Here is a 19,293-nt window from a genome sequence, read left to right on the forward strand (position 1 = left end):
ACGAACCTTTGCAAAGGAGACTCGTCTGTTCTTCTATTGTGAAACTGGCCAACCTAAAAAAAAAAAACTTGTGGAAATTGAGAAAAGGAAATAAACACAAGGACGATAAACACAAGGATGACACACATATCCCTCCCTTGATCAAATTTTGGGAAGATGCTCCATCACATCACATAACAGCGAAGTTGTTTCGGGTTGTTGTTGTTGTTTTTAATCATGTGGAGTCTGTGCTAAAGATTTTGCTCTACCCAAGATGATATTCGATGCTGGGCATCCAAGTGCCAGTGACAACTGATAACACCACAACCCACCAAGATGACCCAATGGTGTCTTGAAAGGGCCCGGGAGAATTACAGGATGTATTCCTGACAGGTGCACCTTCCCTTAAATAGCAAAGCTGAGCAATGGGTGGTATAAAAGCCAGAGACATGGTTTAGGTTTCAACAAGAATCTTGCCAGCTTCAAGCAGAGGACATCTGGGGCAGGTAAGTACCTGCTGCGATATGCAATGCCTAAAAGAAACAAGCTGAATGTGGTTGTCACCAAGAGAACATTTAATTAGTGAAGAACAGTGCAGTTAAGTTTTCCCCAAAGCACTGGAGTGGTAATCAGGAAATGTTCTGATCATTGAAAAAAAGGGAGTTCTGAAACCAGGGAACCAAGTCAGTCAGTTAAGTTCTGGAAGAAGCGTATGATCCTTGGTTAACAGGTTAGGAGCGCCATTCTAGTGATGTTTCAGAAGCAAAAGAGAGAGAGATGTTTAATGGGATTAAATCAGTAATGTTGGATATAATTTTAAATCAGTAATCTTTACATCCATACGTTTACAGTGTGACAACAATTCTGACAAAGCCAGTGCTTTTTTTCTAAAAAAAAAAAAAAAAAAGGTGCTGGAACTCACACATGTTATACAACTGGCCTTGCCTACCCTACAAGGTTCCATCCAAAAAAGGTGCCGGAACTCTGTTCTGGGCATTCTATGAGAAAAAAAGCCCTGGACAAAGTTATGGACAACTAGAAACTTACCTGCCTAGGAACCGAAAACAAGCTATTACTTAACGCCAAAACCATTGTCTGAAAGCTGTATTTCATGTGTTAATAGTAGCATTGCCGTTAGAAGGAATGGCATTTAAAGGTAGCGATTAATTCATATTGAATGTTTAGTTTTCAAATTTTGAGCATGTTAATATACTGTGTATATCCTATTCTTTCAATTCAGCTTTCCCCAACCCTGCTTTCTGGGATGATGGGAGTTGTAATCCAACACATCTTGATGAAACCAGGTTGGGGAAAGGCTGGATTATACATATTCGTGAGTTCAAGACTCCAGATCTGTCTTTTCTTTTAGCTTACTGCAGCTCTGGCTGCTGGTTGCTACTTCTGGTGATCCTATGCCAACAGTTTGCTAAGTGCAGTTTTTTAATTAAGACAGAATAAATCAAGACGGGCGAGGGGGTGGAAAATACTATTTTATATTTATTGTGCAGATAAATGTCAATGCTGCCTCCGAAAGAATTTTGGGAGAGAGTGATTTGCAAAAATGTGGGTGTGGAGAAAATACAGCTAAAATGCTCATGATAATGAAGAAAATGTTTGATGAAGAGAAAGGGCAGGGAAAGTACAATCCAATCAAGTGGAGGGCAAGGGTCTGCCAAAAGCCAACAGATCCAAGCAAAATTATTTTTTTGATATGATTCCGTGCAAATGGCCCTCAAGCCAGTAAACCTGCCAACAGATAGGAAAATGTAGAATTCTGGGGAAAAAATGCATATTAGACATGATGACACACAACATCTACAGTAATGGAGCCTTGGTCTCGTACACATAATTATGACAAGAGGGAACAGTACTTTCGGCAGAGCGTCTTATTTTGATGAGCAGCACCTGTGATTTTTTATCTCACATATCCTCATCTCATGCCTTCACCTGGATTGTTTCCCTCTGCCTTTCTCTGAGCAGGGAACAGCTTGGCCTCCAAGGCAAAACACCTCCTTTGAGAATGCCTGTTCTTTCCAAATTCAGGGAGAGAAGAATTGCTTTCCTAAATAAACTCTTGGCAGGCAGATCAGGGGGTCCATGGGGAAAGCTGAGTTATTTAGACTGAGTGTAATCCTAGAACAGGTTCACATCACAAGTTGTTGCCTTGTGAATATAAGATTCCCTAAAAGGAGGGAATGGAAGGGTCACAATGCAGAGAGGAGCGCCAGCATTCTTCAGGGCACAAGTTGAGCTCCAGGACCAAACAACCAGCAAAGAGTTTTAGACACCACTGCTCATGTTATTTGACATTTAAAAAAAAGAGAGTCAGCTGGAGACAAGGCTTCCGTCTTCTCCATCCCCGTTTTATAAGCATGGAAGCAAAAGATTTGGAGGAGTTGATGCTAGGCTGATGGCGCAGTGGGTAGAATGGGGCTCAAGGTTGACTCAGCCTTTCGTCCTTCCAAGCTTGGTAAAATGTAAGACCCAGATTGTTGGGGGCAATAGACTTACAATGTAAACCACCCAGAGAGTGTTGTAAAAGCACTATGGGGCGGTATATAAGCCTAAGTACCATTGCTATTCCTAAGTTCACACCATACACACAGGCTTGTGGTCCACACTACATAAGTGATGACTGTTCAGGGGCTGCTTGTTGCCAATCTCCAATTATCTCATTGTTCTGAAGCACAGCACTGGGGAGGGAGGGGCAATTGAGACAGGCAGCCAAGCATTGGGTACTCTTTCTCCCCAATGGCCCTCGAAAGAGCTCATGTAGAGGATTTACTCTGTAAAGGTCGCTTGTAAACAAACCAGCTGATCTCATTGCCATTATGAACACCTCAGTGCCCTTTAAGGAGTGGCCTGGGGACAGCTGCCATAGTTGTGCCAGCTTGGCAGTCTCTCACCTCGATGTCTTTAGATTGCTAGACTGAATCACTGTTTTTCTGCTTTTCCATCTGAGAAGCCACAATGGATGCAGCTCTGTTTCTGATCTGGCTGTGTACGTGCATTTTCTGGTCTGTTGCTGTTCCAAACTCTTTTTTAGGGGCCTGGCAAGACGTTTGCGACCAGCCATTTTGTTTGCTATCAACCATTACTCCTAGTTGCATTTGCAGCCTGCACCAAAAAGCTGCATGATCTTGGTGGCCTCGAAGAAATAAACTATAGGTGATGATTCTTCTGTCATAACAATCTGATCTCAGCATTTCTGGCTTCTTCTTCCCATCTTCCATTTATAATATTATGCTGAAGATGCAGCTTAGAAAAGTTTGGAAGGAAGATTGGATTGCTGGGTTTGCCTGAGAAATAGATACTGTTGTGTTTAGAATGTTAACTTCTCCAATTATACATAGATAGAATTTGAAAGGGCTTTTTAAATGATGTCCGTGCAATCTAGAATAAGAATGAATTGGAAGGGTTGCCAGAAAATATGAATTACTTACAAAGTAGTTCCTTTTGTGGAAAAGGAAGACGGTGGTGCTAAATCACAATATTTATTCCTTGCATTAATCAGTGAAGAGAAAACTGGAGACCTAACATTAGCTTACCTATCCTTAAGGAGGAGAAGAATTTTAGAATTTTCTTAGATACATCCCACTTTGGTTATCAGATATCCTTGAATTTAAATTGAGAGTGATTGATGGATGGCATGGCTAGCTGACAGCTTGTGAATCTGCATGCAGTTTCATCAGACCTCCAAAGAACAAGACAAAGATGTGGCAGGATACCATTTTACTTGGAAGAAAACTTTAGCAATGTTAAGGGGCTTTCCTCCTTGATATGCATAAATAATTTTTGCTGCTGATAAAGGAGACTGTCTGTAGCTCAAGATTTGTCAAATGCCAGGAAAATTGGGAGATCCAGACAGTTCAAATGGATTTAAAGATTCATTGCAAGCTTACGTTCTCTACAAGATTCTGAACTACTAATAGCCAAGTGAAATTAGTGGGAGATAAGAGTAGAAGGAATTCAAGGCAGGCTAAACTTAGATCTCTTGTGGGCATGAAGGGGCTCATGACTGATGACACGTTTGACTCCTCCCTCGGGCTCAGCCTAGGCATCTCCTACTCAGGATTGAAATAAGAGGCCCTTGGTGCTCTCTGAGATTGGTTGTTTTCTTGCAAACATTTCATTACCCAAACTAGTTAACATCATCAGTGTGCCAAGGACCCCCCCCCATCTTTTTGCTCTACAACAGCCCAAATATTCCAATATTAAAATATTAGACATACCTCATTCATAATTTTTGAATGCGTGAGAGACTACTCCTTTTAGACATGGCCTTCCTAGATCCCCTGTCCCACCACACAGATTAGGCTACCACCTGGTCTTTGATCTCTTTTTCCAGAAATGTTATTAGCAATCTTCTCTTTGATCATTCATGCCCCTTTGCCATCCAACTATTGTGTAGGGATTTCCATTTGTGTTATTAAATGAAGACTATGATGCACAGTGTGGGAAGTAAGCATGACTCACTTCAAAGTTCCCCTAGGCTATCAGACACTTGGCTGCTGGCGATGGGGAAGGAGCCAGGGAGAACGAACTGCTGACAGCATCATTGGCAAGATCAGTAGCTAGCTCAGTGCAGTAGGATTTATTGGAATTTGAAATCTGCCTGTGGTGTTAGCAGGCAATCGAAAGCTTATTTTGTTTGGATTAAATGGAAGATAATCACAGTAACCAATATTGCCCCTTCACTTAGGACTGAAATCTACTTTGGATGACTGGGTTTTTATCTGTGGAAATTGGTAGGAATTCCTGTTGTGCGTGGGAATGAAAGCTGAAGGGCTTAGTGCCAGATTTCCCAGGTTGTGCTCTCTCTCAAACTTTATCTGGAAAATAGTGTCCCCCCCCCCCCCGCACAACTCTGCTTGGCCATCAACAATTTCAGCAGAATCTCATCCCAAAATTCTGCTACTGACAGAAGTACTTCAGGTTGGAAAAATCCTTCTCATTAGTTACTCCCAGTTTTTAGAACTTCCTATCAAGGGAGGTAATCTATTTCTACAGCAAAAATATTTATATTTGGGCAGGACTTTGGTGCAAAAACAGACTTTTAGCTGATGATGTTGAGGCCATCATGGGGGGGGGCTTATGGTGAGTTTTTATAATTGCTATAATTACTCTTTTAAATGAATTTGTTGGCTGCCTTGATACCATCCATTGGTCCAAAAAAAGGGATATGGTTTCCATAAATAAATAACAAATAAACGATAATTCCAGCCAGCCACAAAGCAAAAAAGATAAGTTGGGAAGGCTGACCTAGGGAACTGTCATAGGAAGACACAAATAGGTCTAAACAGGGTCTTAAATAAAACCTGACTTGAGGCACGCAAACATGGGTAGCATTTGCATTCTTCATAAATACAATCACTGACAAAAATTATGCCCCTTTGCTAAAACAGAATTCAACTCCCTTATTATGCTTGAAAGCAAGATGCTCAAATCTCTATAGTTCTAGCTGTTTGTCCTCTGGGGACAAACCTTAGTGCTGAATCGAAACGATATCATATGTGACTTTTTGTCAAAAGAAATCTTGATATGTTTATAAGAATATGAAAACAATATTAGAAACCATGGCAATAGTAGTGGGAGGGGGGAGTGTCACACAGAATGCTAAATTATGGCTTAGCATTATAAAAAGGAATTATTCTCTTCCTTCTCATCAGCACGGTGGAAATTAAAAAGATGGGAAGCTTCCGTTCAGGATTTACCAGGATTTAGCATGAAGTCCAAAACTGGAGATGCTCATTAAATTATCATGCCATAATTCAAGCTCACTTGGCTTCCGTGAAAAGAATCACATTAGGACACAGCTGTGGTTGTTCCTGAAGATCACGTAATCGCAGTGACACATGTTGAAATGTGTTGTGCTCCAGTGTTTTAGTCAACCAGCCATGCCTTCTTCTCTGCTGCTCTTATTTTTACTTATTACTTATTTTTCTCACTCTTGCTTTGCTATTTCCTACCAGTGTTATGTGGCCCCAGGCAAACTTATTTCTCATTGGCTTGTTTTGGGAAGTTTTGCACAATAGGTTCCCCCCCCCCCCAAGTTATTCAGATAAGAGCCGAGGTGGCGCAGCAGTTAGAGTGCAGTACTGCAGGCCACTTTAGCTGACTGTGTTCAGCAGGTCAGCGGTTCAAATCTCACCGGCTCAAGGTTGACTCAGCCTTCCATCCTTCCGGGGTAGGTAAAATGAGGACCCAGATTGTTGGGGGCAATGTAAATATATATATATACATTGCTTACTGGTGTACACCGCTTAGAGAGTGCTTGCACTTAAAGCGGTATATAAGTCTCATAAATAAATAAATAAACATGTTAGGATGGAGAATATCAGCTGATTATTTTAGAGGGGTGCTACCAATAAAACTGAGCTGGGAAAAGTATCTTTTGGAAGTAATGCTTTAAAAGAATCTTGTTTAGAATTGGTTGGGATGTGTTGTGAAAGAGAGGTACAGCACTGCCACATTTTTTTAACACTCACATAAATTCTTTTTTTTTTTTTTTACAATCAATAGCAGCATGGAGGATGATTTTTCTTGCCAATTCAAAAAAGTGGCCTTGGCCATGGGGGCATCCCTGACGGACAAAGATCTCGACCAGTTGCCCTCAGAAATGAGGCACCACGGTAAGGAACAAAAGAAACCAAAATGGCTGAATTTGTAGTAGGTTCTGAAAGGATATCAGATGTCATATCCAGATTAATTGATAACCTGCATTTGCATATATAGGTAGTCCTCAACTTACAACCACAATTGAGCCCAAAATTTCTGTTTGTAAGCTGGACAGTTGTTAAGTGAGTTTTGCCCCATTTTTATGACCTTCCTTGCCACAGTTGCTAAGTGAATCACTGCAGTTGTTGAGTTAGGAACACGGCTGTTAAGTGAATCTGGCTTCCGCCTTGACTTTGCTTGTCAAAAGGTGGTCACATATGTTACTTACATGTAAGGGTGTAGGTCTATACATATGTTGTATATAGTACGTTTAAATGTGCGTTATGTATGTGTATACACTTTGAAAGCAAGCAACTAAATTTCATTTTTAATGTGTGCCATTGTGCCCACAGTAAAAAAATCACAATAAAGGTAGGTCTGTCTGTTTATCTATCATCTACCTATCATCTATCTATGTATGTATCTATCATCTATCTATCATCTGTCTGTCTGTCTGTCTTTCTAGCTGCCTACCTACCTATCTACCTACCTACCTACCTACCTACCTGTCTGTCTGTCTGTCTGTCTGTCTATCTATCTATCCAACCGCCATAAATACATGTCAGTTGCCAAGTGCCTGAATTTTGATCATGTGACCCTGGGGTTGCTGCAACAGTCATCAGTGTGAAAAATGATCATAAGTTGCCTTTTAAAGCTCTGTTGTGAATTCAAAGAATCTAAATGAATGGGTGTCCGATAGAAATAGAGAATCTCCATAGACATTTAAATGAATGGGTGTAGATCATGGACTACCAGTACTGTAGTTTTCAGTGTTAAATCTGGGCTTGTTACTGTCTGGGATGTGAAGTGAGCCAAAGTTACGTCCAATATATGAAAATAAGAGCTTTCACATACAGTGTCAATAAAGTACTGCTGACCATATTTATATCGTGCTAACAATATAATTCATCAGTTAAAAATTATCCATTCCGTTGCAGCTTCGTTCAATTATACCAAATTCTTTGAATACATGCGGAAGTTTCTGACATCAGAGGAGAAGGAGGTTCACTTGCGAAAAGCCTTCAAATTGCTTGACAAGGATGACAGTGGTTTCATTGAATGGAATGAGATCAAGTAAGATAACATTGGTGTCTATTGCTACAAAGCACAAGGGGAAAGTTAATAAGGAGAGTCGTGTCTGTTTGCTTTATTTACAGATGGAGAGGTACAAAATGTTGGAGTGGAGTCACCTCATCATTTTATTTTTAACTTCATAAGCTAAATTTCTTAATTTCTGAGGAGCTAGGTTCAGTTGGATTAAGCTGACTTCTGGACTTACCAGTGTTTAGAAGCTACTGCAATCATGTTGGGAGCACCAAAGCGCTTCTGGGTTGAAAGGATTAGCGGGTGACATCACCAGTGCCTGGAAAACATCCAGTTGGGGGCTCCTTTCATGTCCCCGCTAAGCTGCCCACCAATGTGGTATGGATCTTTCTATTCATGATCACTTGCCTTCAAACTGCTGGGTTGGCAGGAGCTGGAGCAAGTGATGGGAGCTCATCCTATCCCGCAGCAGCAACCGGGTCTCGAATGCCAGCCTGCTAATCATCATACCAGCATCCTAACCACATGAGCCACCGTTCTTCTTCTCTTCAAGGTTATTTACAGGTGTTTCAAGCCATTTTTTGGCATCTTGTTTCGATGTTTCAGGACCTATCTTTTCCAGGTTTTTCAGGGATTCTTGAAGCTATTTTTCCAAAACTGCTCTGGTTCTTCAGATGATGAGGGGCTTTCTAGAGATCCTTGAAGCCATTCTAATATATTTTCCGCAGGTCCTTCAAAGCATTGATTCTTTTTTTTATTTTTTATTTATTTATAATACAGTTAATAAAAGTGGACATAACGTAACATTCCAGTATAAGTATTTCTAACAATTTGTTCCTCTTCTTGCATATAATTTTTTTATCTCTATATATACATACATGGAGTCACTGAAGCAGTAGGTGTGAACTTAAATGGACTCCAGAAGATGGTAGAGGACAGGAAGACCTGGAGGAACGTTGTCCATGGGGTCGCGATGGGTCGGACACAACTTCGCAATTAACAACAACAATACATACATATTTTTCTATACAATATCTAATTTATTTCTCTATTTACTAACATACAATTATATATATATTTATCATAACACTAGATTATAACCCAGGCAGTCCTCCTTGATTCACACCAATAGTAGAACTTGTCCCAGATTTCAAAATAGTCTGACTCAGTCTTGTCCTTCATTTCCATTGTGAGCCTGTCCATATCGGCACACGATAGTATTTTGTATAAAACCTCTTCTTCTGTTGGGGTTTCTTTATTCCTCCAATTTTGTGCATACGCCAATCTAGCAGCAGTAAGAATGTGTAACATCAGGTAAAATATCCCTTTATCATATTTCTGTATAGTTATGCCTAATAGGAAAAGTTCTGGTTTTAGCTCTATCTCTATCATTAATATTTCTTCCAGCCATTTTTTTATCTTATTCCAGAACTCACAAGCTTTTGAGCACTCCCACCACATATGGTACAAAGCATTGATTCTTGAGGTCCTCTATTGATCTCAAAACTCTAGACTGCTGAAATCCTTTAATTCATGTTTTAAGCCATTTAATGCATGCCTTTTAATACATGTGTTAAGCCATGTTTATAAACTAGATGAGTCCCATTACTAGATGAGTAATTAGAAATATCTCTCTCTCCTGCTGGAATTTTGAACTGATTCCCTGCAATGGACTTTTGAAATCACATCAATAGCTACATGAAAATTAGTCTGAGTCATAACTGGACAGCTTTGCCAGAGATTATACAGCTATGACAGTGCATTTAGCATAAGAATTAATCCTTATATTAAGGAATGGATATGACCAATCCTGTTTTCTGTGGATTCTCTTATATTTCTTATCCCAGAATTAAGTGGATTGAAAGGCAGAATTGGAACTTCCTATCAAGACTGTTCCTACCTCCTGTGTTAAGAGTCGATTAAATGGAACAGAATTCTGGCTGTAACAATTATGGAGAAAAGGTTAACAGATGCAACCTTTACAAATTCGTCATGTCCATTGCCTGTGTTGAATCCTATTACACATGCCTGTTCAAATTTTGTCTTCTGTTGCATCTGATTACCTTACCCAGGACTAGGTCCAATGTCCCTTCTCAGCTAAGAAAGCGCCTCATGCCTCATCATTATACTCTTGTTATATGTTTAGTCCATTTACTAATCACAATTTTAATTTCACATGACTTGATGTATTTTCAAAAGCCCACTCTATCCACATTTGCGGACAATTTAATTTTCCCCATTTTTGTTAAATCCTTTCCCGAGTTCAAGAGGAAAAGATAAATAAGGTGAGCAGAAATCCAGGGCAGGGAGTAATAGCATATCCCTGTGAAAGACAGTGCAGCATTCCTCAAACACAGGCTCCTTGGGATTATCGTTCCTGTCATCCCGCCAACCCATATAATTGGGGGCAACAAGCATCATCATTCAACCCTTACAGCACATCAGGCTACAAAAAAAAATGGATTATTCTGCCAAGCCAGAATATTCGTTTTTGGAACTGCTTTGCTCTTGGCTAAGTTCAGTAAAAATGGGCAAGAAGGAAGAGATGAGGCGAGGATGATGATGGTGATGCAAAATTGTGCATGGGGAGTTACTAAGCCCAATGCGCCTCTCCTTGCTGCGGCTCAGTTTCCACCTCTCTCACCCACAGGTACATCCTAGCCGCAGTGCCCAGTAACGTGCCAATTGTCCCCTTGTCAGACGAAGAAGCAGAAGCTGTGATCCAGGCTGCAGACAAGGATGGCGATGGGAGGATTGATTTTCAAGGTGGGCAGAACAGAGCTTAAGAACACAAGTAGCATCTTTTTCAGAGAAAAGATGCACTCATTCTTCTTAGGCAGAAGACCACACAAAAAGCAGGCAGGGCCAAAACAAAAGCCAGATTTGATTTAGCTTGATATTAAATTAAACAAATTAAGTATTATCTGTGTAATTGTTCCTCATAGCAAAAAAAATACAAATTACAGCTTTGTCATATCACAAAGAGTAATTTAATTTTTAGATGAACTCTATGAGACGTGCTCAAGTTTTCTGCGAGCATTTTGGCCCTCAGTTGCTGCAACACAGTTTTAAAGGAAAATGTGGCTATTTTGCAGCAAATAATCAAGGAAGTATCACAGTGGTTACTGTTCTGCAATGTTCACATCTAGGACCAATTGTGAGGACAATATTAGAATCAGAAAGTCAGAAGAGCTTGTGACAAAGTTGGTTCAATTATAAAAAGCAAGGATTGTGGAACAAGCAGCATGACTGCAGAAGAGAGCAACATCAAAATGGTGGGTGTGACTGGGTACAAAAAGAAAAGAGGCTTTCACACCACCTCCAGAAAGATGCCCTAGGTTCCCATGAAACAAATGGAGCTGGGAACTACAGCATAATGCAGACCTTCCCAGAGGCATGGCTATATTAATATCCACGTTTAACAGTCAGCTACTGCATATTTTAACATTCTTAGGTTAGAGCCAGTTGTTTATTTCTTGGCATATTTTAATCCAGTTGACTTAAAAGAACCACCTTCTTTATTTACAAAGCTCAGACCAAGTGTAGCCCAGAGTGGTGATGGTTGAGGGCTGCTATACCACACTACCACTTGCTGAAAACCATTGAAACAGCTACTGTATGTCTGATAATTAACACTCAGTGGTAAAACTGCCACAATTAGACTCATTTTCTGTAGAAACAAAGCAGTGTAGGGTCCTTGGTACTCTCTGAGCTTGGTTGTTTGCTAGCAGACATTTCATTACCCAATTATGTAACGTCATCAGTGCAAGTGAATGAGGATTTTGCTTCCTGTTTATATAAGCAGCTTGCCCTCCTAGCTTTGGTGGTGGGTAAATAAAGCATTGTTTCGCCTTTCTAAATTACCTCCATCTATAAACTATCCAGAGTTGCAACCTAACTGGAAGAGAAGTATCCATTCATCAGGTAGGATAGGAAATGATCTCCCCGCCCCATGAAAAAGATTTGTTTTTATATTTGGGGAAATTTATATATATATTTGAATGCCAAACCAACTCAGCTTTGATTATCTTATTGCATTGCAGAGTTTACTGATATGGTCACCAAGGAGAAGATTCCAGAGAAAAAATAGAGAAAAATAAACCTACCTCTTACTTCTCTACTCAAAAGTGGTGGGCTGGGCTGGGATGGTTGTTGAGATCTGTTGGTACTTGCATCTCTTATTTTTTTTCTTGAAGTACCTTTTTGGGGGGGGCAGGAAGATTGGGGGGGGCAGGAGGGGGCGGGCGCATCTGCAGCTTGGTAAATGTCCTCTGTAGTGCACCAGAAACAATTTAAAGCATCCATTATATTTCTCTTTGTGACATCTTTTGGGGCAAGCAGCTTGTTATGAAATGCCCTGCCCAATCTTTTGAACCGGCTCTTTCCTGGTTATGCTACATGAGAACGGGAATCTCATTTCCTCAGCCTATACTTGCCCGGTGGAAGACGTAGTTTTGGTAACCGAGCAGGACCAGCTTTTCTTAGAACAATGAACAGAAGACCTATCCTTCCCTCCTCTTTGCTGCAACCTGCCCTTCTCCCTAGTCTTTATTCATTAAATTTACCAGTGCCCTGGCTGCTCCCTTTGCCTGGAGGATTAAATCCTGTTTTCCTTGGCTCTGCTCTTTGGGGAAGTGGAGACCGCTCGGTGTGCAAAATATGCAGTGGGGACAGTTCTAGTTACAGAGAACATGGGGCTGAATGACATCTGGATGAACATGTTCTAAAACCCCACCTCCTCCTAATGCCATGTTTTCCTCTCCTCTAAATCCTTTGCTGGCCTTGCAACACGGAACTAGAAATGCTTGCTTAGGTTTTATGCCACAAAAAAAAGAAAATATTCTTGAGGCAAATAAATGCCATATGTTTTCACCACACTGGCTGTAGCTTACATTTTGTTTGAGGATGTCTTTGACCAGTGAAAAGGGGTTGAGGGGAAACTGAAGACAGATGCATCCATGACACCCTCTGAAGATCTATTCTATCACAAGAGTGTCCTGAAATGGTGACTCTCATTTTCTTTTGCAAACCAGGTGTCAACAAGGGGCATCGTAGATTAGCTCCAAAGATTCACTCCAGAGCTGCTACTGAATTAGCAACCAGGGGGGGAAGGAATCTTTCCAATGCACAGACTCATTCAGAGAAAGACATTCCTTGAGGACTGCAATAAGGGAGGAAAGCTTTCTGCATCTGGGTTTGTCCCAATGGGCTAACTCAGTCCTGGTCACCGCTATGTAACTTATCTGTCTGCAAACACCTCCCATGGCATGTGCCCAGCTTCTTTATTTTATTTTTAAAATGAGGAGCTTACAAAGGGGCAAGGAAAACTTAAATCTCGTGCATAAATTGCATTTCTCTGTGCACACATTCATTTCATAGGCAGGTTTACAAAGCGAGGAGGCGGCCTGTACCCCAATGTTTTATTTGGATAGATGCCCTTTGTTCAGGAGAAAAAAAGTCCATGGAAAGATGGAGTGGTAAGACAGCAATGTGGATGGCTGTTGTTCGACTAGCCATGCCAACGGTGGCAGCCTCGCAAGTACGACTTGCCTCCAGAGGTTGTGGGTGCTCCAACACTGGAGATTTTTAAGAAGAGATTAGACCAGTGGTTCTCAACCTGTGGGTCGGGACCCCATTTGGGGTCGAACGACCATTTCACGGGGGTCGCCAAACAACGCAGTCTGCCATTTTTTCCCCCCTTTTCCTTAGCTGTGCTACTCCCTTTTATTCTATTGGCTTTCAAAAGCCAATAGGAATTGTCCAGGCTGTCTCTGCCCTGCTGAGCCCACCAAAAGTCCCATTCTGCAAATGGTGCTGCACCAGTTGAGTAGTCCTCGACTTACGACTGGTTGAGTAGTCCTCGACTTACGACCGGTTCGGGGTCGCGGCATTAAAAAGGTTGAGAACCACTGGATTAGACAATAATTTGTTTGAAATGGTACAGGGTTTCCTGCTTGAGCAGGGAGTTGGAATGGAACACCTTTGAGGTCCCTTCTAACTCTGTTATTCTCTTAAGTACCCATCCATTGGAATCAAAATTCCAAGTCTGCACACAGGAGCCTTCCCCCCCTTTTAGATCCTGAATTTAAGGAGTAGCTTTAGAAACTTGTATAAATTGTCTTCTTTAGAAAGCACACAATGAACCTCTATCCCCCAAAACCCTATGCTTTAACACAGCACCAATATTCCAATACGAGGATGGCAGGCAACTTAGTCAGTTGCCCATTTAAAAGAGCAAAACTTTGAGTTTACGCAGTTTTATACTTGACAAATCAAAGCATTTAAGAATAAGTCAGCCTGACATTAAACCATTTGACTAGGAATTAGCATTTCGTTTTTGCATGAAAGGTTAATACAGTATATAAAGAATATCTGTAATATATACATACCAGAGAAAGCCACTATCCTAAAATATTCAAAATGTTTCTGATAATTAAAAAAAGAGTAGCAGTCAACTCTCACCTGACCATATCACTATTTTCTACTGTCCCAATTTTTTGTTCCTCTCAAGATAATTTTAGAGAGCTCCACAGATTTTGTTAACTCCTCAAATGACATCATCTGGCCAAGTTCGAGCTGGGCAACTAAATATGGTTGATCAGGGTTAATATTTGGATGGGAAACCTCCAGAGATACCAAGCTTGTAGGTTAGATGGGGAAGTAAAAAAAAAACAAGTCTAGAAGATTAACAATGACAAACCTCTTTGGTCTTCTTGAAAGCAAAAAAAAACTACAGGGATGGTAGAGGGCTTTGGCCTTTAACCTGGAAGGAGAGCCAGACATAACAGCCCCATTTCCTTACTATAATCACTTCCTGCAGCTGTTATAATTCATATTCTTAAAAACCTTTCAGTCCTGAATGCAACTTTGCATTCTGCTTTCTACACTTTGGTATTGCTTTGGAAATATTGGGTTACAATTTCTAGAATTCTGGTACAGGAAGTCTTAGTGATTAGTGACCCGCAGTTGAGACTGAAAACCCTCTTGCTAAGTGCTGTAGTCCCTAAGTGAAGCATCACATGACCACGATTTAGGATTTTACTTAATAATAATAATAAAGTTGGAAGGGACCTTGGAGGTCTTCAAGTCCAACCCCCTGCTCAGGCAGGTAACCCTATACCATTTCGGACAAAAGGCCCGTCCAGTCTCTTCTTAAAAAATTCCAGTGTTGGAGCATTTACTGCTTCTGGAGGCAGGTTGTTCCACTGGTTAATTGTTCTAACTGTCAGGAAGTTTCTCCTTAGTTCTAGGTTGCTTCTCTCCTTCATTAGTTTCCATCTGCCTTCTTTGTTAACTGTTTCTTGTGAGCCAATGGTGAAGCACCCAAATGGTGATCCTATGACCGTGGGACGCTGCGATGGTCAGAAATGTGAGGATCGGTCACAAAGAGTTAATTTTTTTACATCATCCTAACTTTGAATGGTAATTAAATGAAACTGTCACGTTATGGGAATGCTACCTGCACCTCCTGCAGGTCTGTTTTGGTTCTGGGAGCCACAATTCCAGTATATTTGGGGGATACCAAAGGGTGGTGGCTTTTAGTCCTTTTCAGAGCAACTGGTGCAACAGTTTTGCCAAGTTCGTTTCCCAGTAGGAGATACCGGTACTCACGTCTGGGAAGAACCTAACATTATAGAGCCAAGCCGACACCATTTGCAACGAGGCGATACATTACAAAAACTATTACCCTGCAATTCCTTCTTCTAAAGCAGTGGTTCTCAAACTGTGGGTCGGGACCCCATTTGGGGTCGAACGACCATTTCACGGGGGTCGCCAAACAACGCAGTCCGCCATTTTTTCCCCCTTTTCCTTAGCTGTGCTACTCCCTTTTATTCTATTGGCTTTTGAAAGCCAATAGAATAGACTCTCTTGAATCGAGTCTAATTCTATTGGCTTTCAAAAGCCAATAGGAATTGCCCAGGCTGTCTCTGCCCTGCTGAGCCCGCCAGAAGTCCCATTCTGCAAACGGTGCTGCACCAGTTGAGTAGTCCTCGACTTACGACCGGTTGGGGTCGCGGCATTAAAAAGGTTGAGAACCACTGTTCTAAGTGCTTTGCAGCTGAGGATTGTGAAGTTAAAGCACATCTAGAGGGGAACAGGCTAGAGAAAAGGGTGTGTCCCATCTTACATGAATTTGTTAGGAAAAGAGTTTGAGCTTCCTGTTCCAGAAGAAAAAACTCAAGGTTATCTCATGGTGGCTTAAGAGCTGCGGCTGAAGCAGCTGAAGTTGTCAGTTCAGGTAGAGACTCCTGGCAAGCTGCGATAGAGATAGAATTGCTACAGAAGAGGGGAAAGATTAAATACAGGAACTGCCACTAGCATGCAAAGCCAAGTGAGTGGCACAGCCAAAGAAATAATCCAGCTTCTGCAATACACAGAACAGCTGCCACCTATGCTACACCAGGGCTTAGAAATACTCCCAAGCACAAGCACGAAATATTGGTAGGGTCGTTGATTCAGAAAATGCTTAATGACGTACAGGCAGTCCTCGACTTACAACAGTTCATTTATTTACAATTCGAAGTTACGTGGCACTGAAACAGTTACTTATCACCATTTTTCACAACTATGACCATTGCAGCAACCCTGGGGTCACGTGATCAAAATTCAGATGCTTGGCAACTGACTCACAGTTATGACGGTTGCAATGTCCCAGTCATGTGATCACCTTTTGCAACTTTCTGACAAGCAGTCAGAGGGGAAGCCAGATTCACTTTTACAACTGTGTTGTTAACTTTAAAAAAACTGCAGTTTACTTAACAGCTGTGGCAGGAAAGGTGATAAAATGGGGCATAACTCACTTAGCAAATGTCTCACTTAGCAACAGAAAGGTTGGGCTCAATTGTGGTTAAGTCAAATCGAGGACTACCTATATAGTAATGACTCTTTGTAAACCATGTACTGAGCTGATCACCTTGTGGCTAAAAGCTCATGGACGTTTTCCAGAATGCAGTGACTACATGAGGGCAATGTAAGCCCACACATCAGAAGGCCATTCATGATAATGAGATGATGAATAACCAATAACCTCCATGGGACAGTGGAGAAAGAAAACAGAGAAAGGTCCACATTGCGTTTTGCCACCTTTCCAGTAGTTCCTGAAGCTCCAGGAAATATTCTACTTGCATTTTAGCTACGGGACGTTTGTTCCAGCTTGAGAAGTAGCACGTATTTGTAATATACTAAAAATACTCACAACATTGCTAGTGGAGCAGCCTCTTCTTTTGAGCCTTCCCGAGTCACGTGAACCGTTCGTTGCCATGGAAATTTGCTACCCTCAAAATTACCAAAACCAACCAGTGTTCTATGAAGTACTGTAGCTTTGCATCATGCATTTAGATGCCAAAAATTACAGTTCACCAAATCTCTGGATGATAAAAATAACATTTGAGATGAATTTCTTGTTCAGCAAGCCTTGGTCTAGGATTATAGTGGATAACGTGAATCCCAACCCAAGCTTAATCACAGTTATAGGTCCTGGGCTACTGCCCAAGATAAACTCCATATAATTGATTATATAACACAAGCCGTGTTATTTGGGAGAGATTAAGCCTTGTTGTCTAGAGCTGAAGCAGCCAACGCTTTTATGAAGCCCAAATTAGAAAACACTGTGGAAAAAGGCAGCAGTGCTGTCCTGAGAATACCTCAAAAACTTTGGGGGGTTGGATTGGAAGCTGCTGCGGTGTCTGACTGATCCAGTTGAAGGAGCTTTGTGCTGCCTTGCCAGTAGTTTTAATACAGTTCTGCCTTAAAAGAGTTTCTGAGGTTGCAGACAGAAACATTCATCAGATGGCCCATCCCTTTTCCTTGTAGAATTGACCGCCAAGGAGGACTCTGAGGACTTACAATTTTTTGTTGTTGTTTAGAGATGAAAGTACAACTGTAGGTCCGTAGAGTTGTTTGGGTGGGTTGTACTCATATCGGACTTCCCTTCCTGAATAAATCTTCCTTTTCCTTTATCTGACTATCCTCACTCCTGCTTTGCTGAACTGAGAAGAAGTAGTAAAAGAAGAATCACAGAATCATACAGTTGGGTGAATCCATTAAGAAAATCAGGGTAGAATCCAAATTAAAGCTTCGGTTCCAATTAAAGCATTATAGCGCAGAAGATGAAAAGTAGGTTGCATAATGGGTCTTTAAAAGTGGAGCTTGATGGGGATGCTCCCATTATTTTCCGTTTTGTGTGCACATTTAAAAGGGTTCTCTGTTCTGTAGCAGAACTGTGGTAAAATGCCCTCTTATGTGTGACCTCTCTTCAAGAGGAAGTCAGCGTCAAAGTTCCTCTGATCTTCCATTTGTGAGAGGCTTGGTACAAGACAGCTGGCAAAGCCAATCAGCCCTTGTAAACCGCCCTCCTCCTCCTCCTCCTCCTCCTCAGATGAATCACTATGGTTACTACTTCTCTGGAATTCCTTAGTGACTTTAAGTTACAAGTAATAATACATGATGAAATTTAAGTGGCTGGAGATTTTAGGAATAAAATCTAGTTGGGAATCAGGAATCCTCCTAAAGGACAAGAGTGAGGTAAACAAACTTGCAAAACCTTATTTGTGTTCTTTCTTCATGTGCCTTTATCCAGAACAATTATTTCCCTGCCTCAGATCTTATTCACCATTTGGTGAGCCAAAAATAGAAATGGAATTTACGTCTTGCAAATCTCAGCTTTCTTATTTCATTTAATGCCATTTAAGAAGCAGCTTCTAGCTGTTACATTTTCTCTTTCTGGAATCTCAGAAGAGTGAGTTGCTAAACAGGACATTCAGTTAGTGCTTTGATGCATAATATTCTCTGGCATCTCCTAGTGTCTAGAAAAACAAAAGTCTCCTATTTTTGTGAACTATTCAAAACATGAAGTAGAATATTCATTCAATTCACTTATTCCCCTTATAGAGTGTAAATTATGGAGACCACACCATCACTAGAATGCCCTATACTACAACATTCATTTTACTGTATTTCTATTTTATTTAAATTATTATCTATTTATATTAAATTATTTAGAGATGACTGCGCCTGAGGACGGGGTCAAACACACCATCAGTTTGGAGTTGCTATCTCCCCCTGTAAAAGACCTAAGTCCCCTTGCAGTTAGTTGCTAATTTGCCTTTACCGCTGTGTATAGGTAGCATGAAATAAATTCATACTGCTTTTGAACTCTTTCCTGGCTCCTGATTTCTTGCACTTGATATTTTTCATAATACCAAATCAGAGTGTCCATAACTGGATGGGTGTCAAAAAACTTGTATGTTATGGTTCTCTAAACCATCACGCAAATACAAGAATGCTCAAAAGGTTGTGAAGTCTTTTGAATTTTCATTATTTCTGCATAAGTGAGCTAAAATGTCATCTGTTCTCCACACAAGCCCTAAAACTAGACACTGGTAGTCCTTTGTTTGGTTGTTTAATGACTGTAATAAGGATGACATTGTCTTTTATAGGAGCTATGCATAAAAATGAAAAACAATGGCATTCTGATTTATGGTTTCAATGGTTAGACAGGATAGATTATAAAGAACATTAGATGAGTATTAAGAAAAACACAGTTCTAGACAA

General features: G+C 40.8%; 1 protein-coding gene across 1 annotated transcript; it reads left to right on the forward strand.

Moving 5' to 3' along the window:
* The first annotated feature begins 340 nt into the window (after positions 1 to 340).
* PVALEF (parvalbumin like EF-hand containing) lies at positions 341 to 11,867 on the forward strand. The gene is made up of 5 exons (XM_039346311.1): positions 341 to 485; positions 6,502 to 6,611; positions 7,635 to 7,770; positions 10,391 to 10,506; positions 11,784 to 11,867. Exons 2-5 carry the CDS (start codon positions 6,506 to 6,508, stop codon positions 11,828 to 11,830), a joined length of 405 nt encoding a protein of 134 aa, XP_039202245.1. The 5' UTR covers positions 341 to 485; positions 6,502 to 6,505; the 3' UTR covers positions 11,831 to 11,867.
* Positions 11,868 to 19,293: the final 7,426 nt, after the last annotated feature.

This window comes from Crotalus tigris, unplaced genomic scaffold (assembly GCF_016545835.1).
Source record: "Crotalus tigris isolate CLP2741 ecotype Arizona unplaced genomic scaffold, ASM1654583v1 scf7180000017551.9496454, whole genome shotgun sequence".
In the NCBI taxonomy this organism is placed as follows: Eukaryota; Metazoa; Chordata; class Lepidosauria; order Squamata; family Viperidae; genus Crotalus; species Crotalus tigris.

What these genes read in the sequence shown, in the direction of transcription:
- PVALEF (XM_039346311.1), top strand. Translation starts at nt 6,506, where the DNA reads ATGGAGGATGATTTTTCTTGCCAATTCAAAAAAGTGGCCTTGGCCATG. An exon ending in ATTGAATGGAATGAGATCAA is followed by an intron (nt 7,771 to 10,390) that starts GTAAGATAACAT and finishes TCTCACCCACAG; the next exon opens with GTACATCCTAGCCGCAGTGC. An exon ending in TGGGAGGATTGATTTTCAAG is followed by an intron (nt 10,507 to 11,783) that starts GTGGGCAGAACA and finishes ATTGCATTGCAG; the next exon opens with AGTTTACTGATATGGTCACC.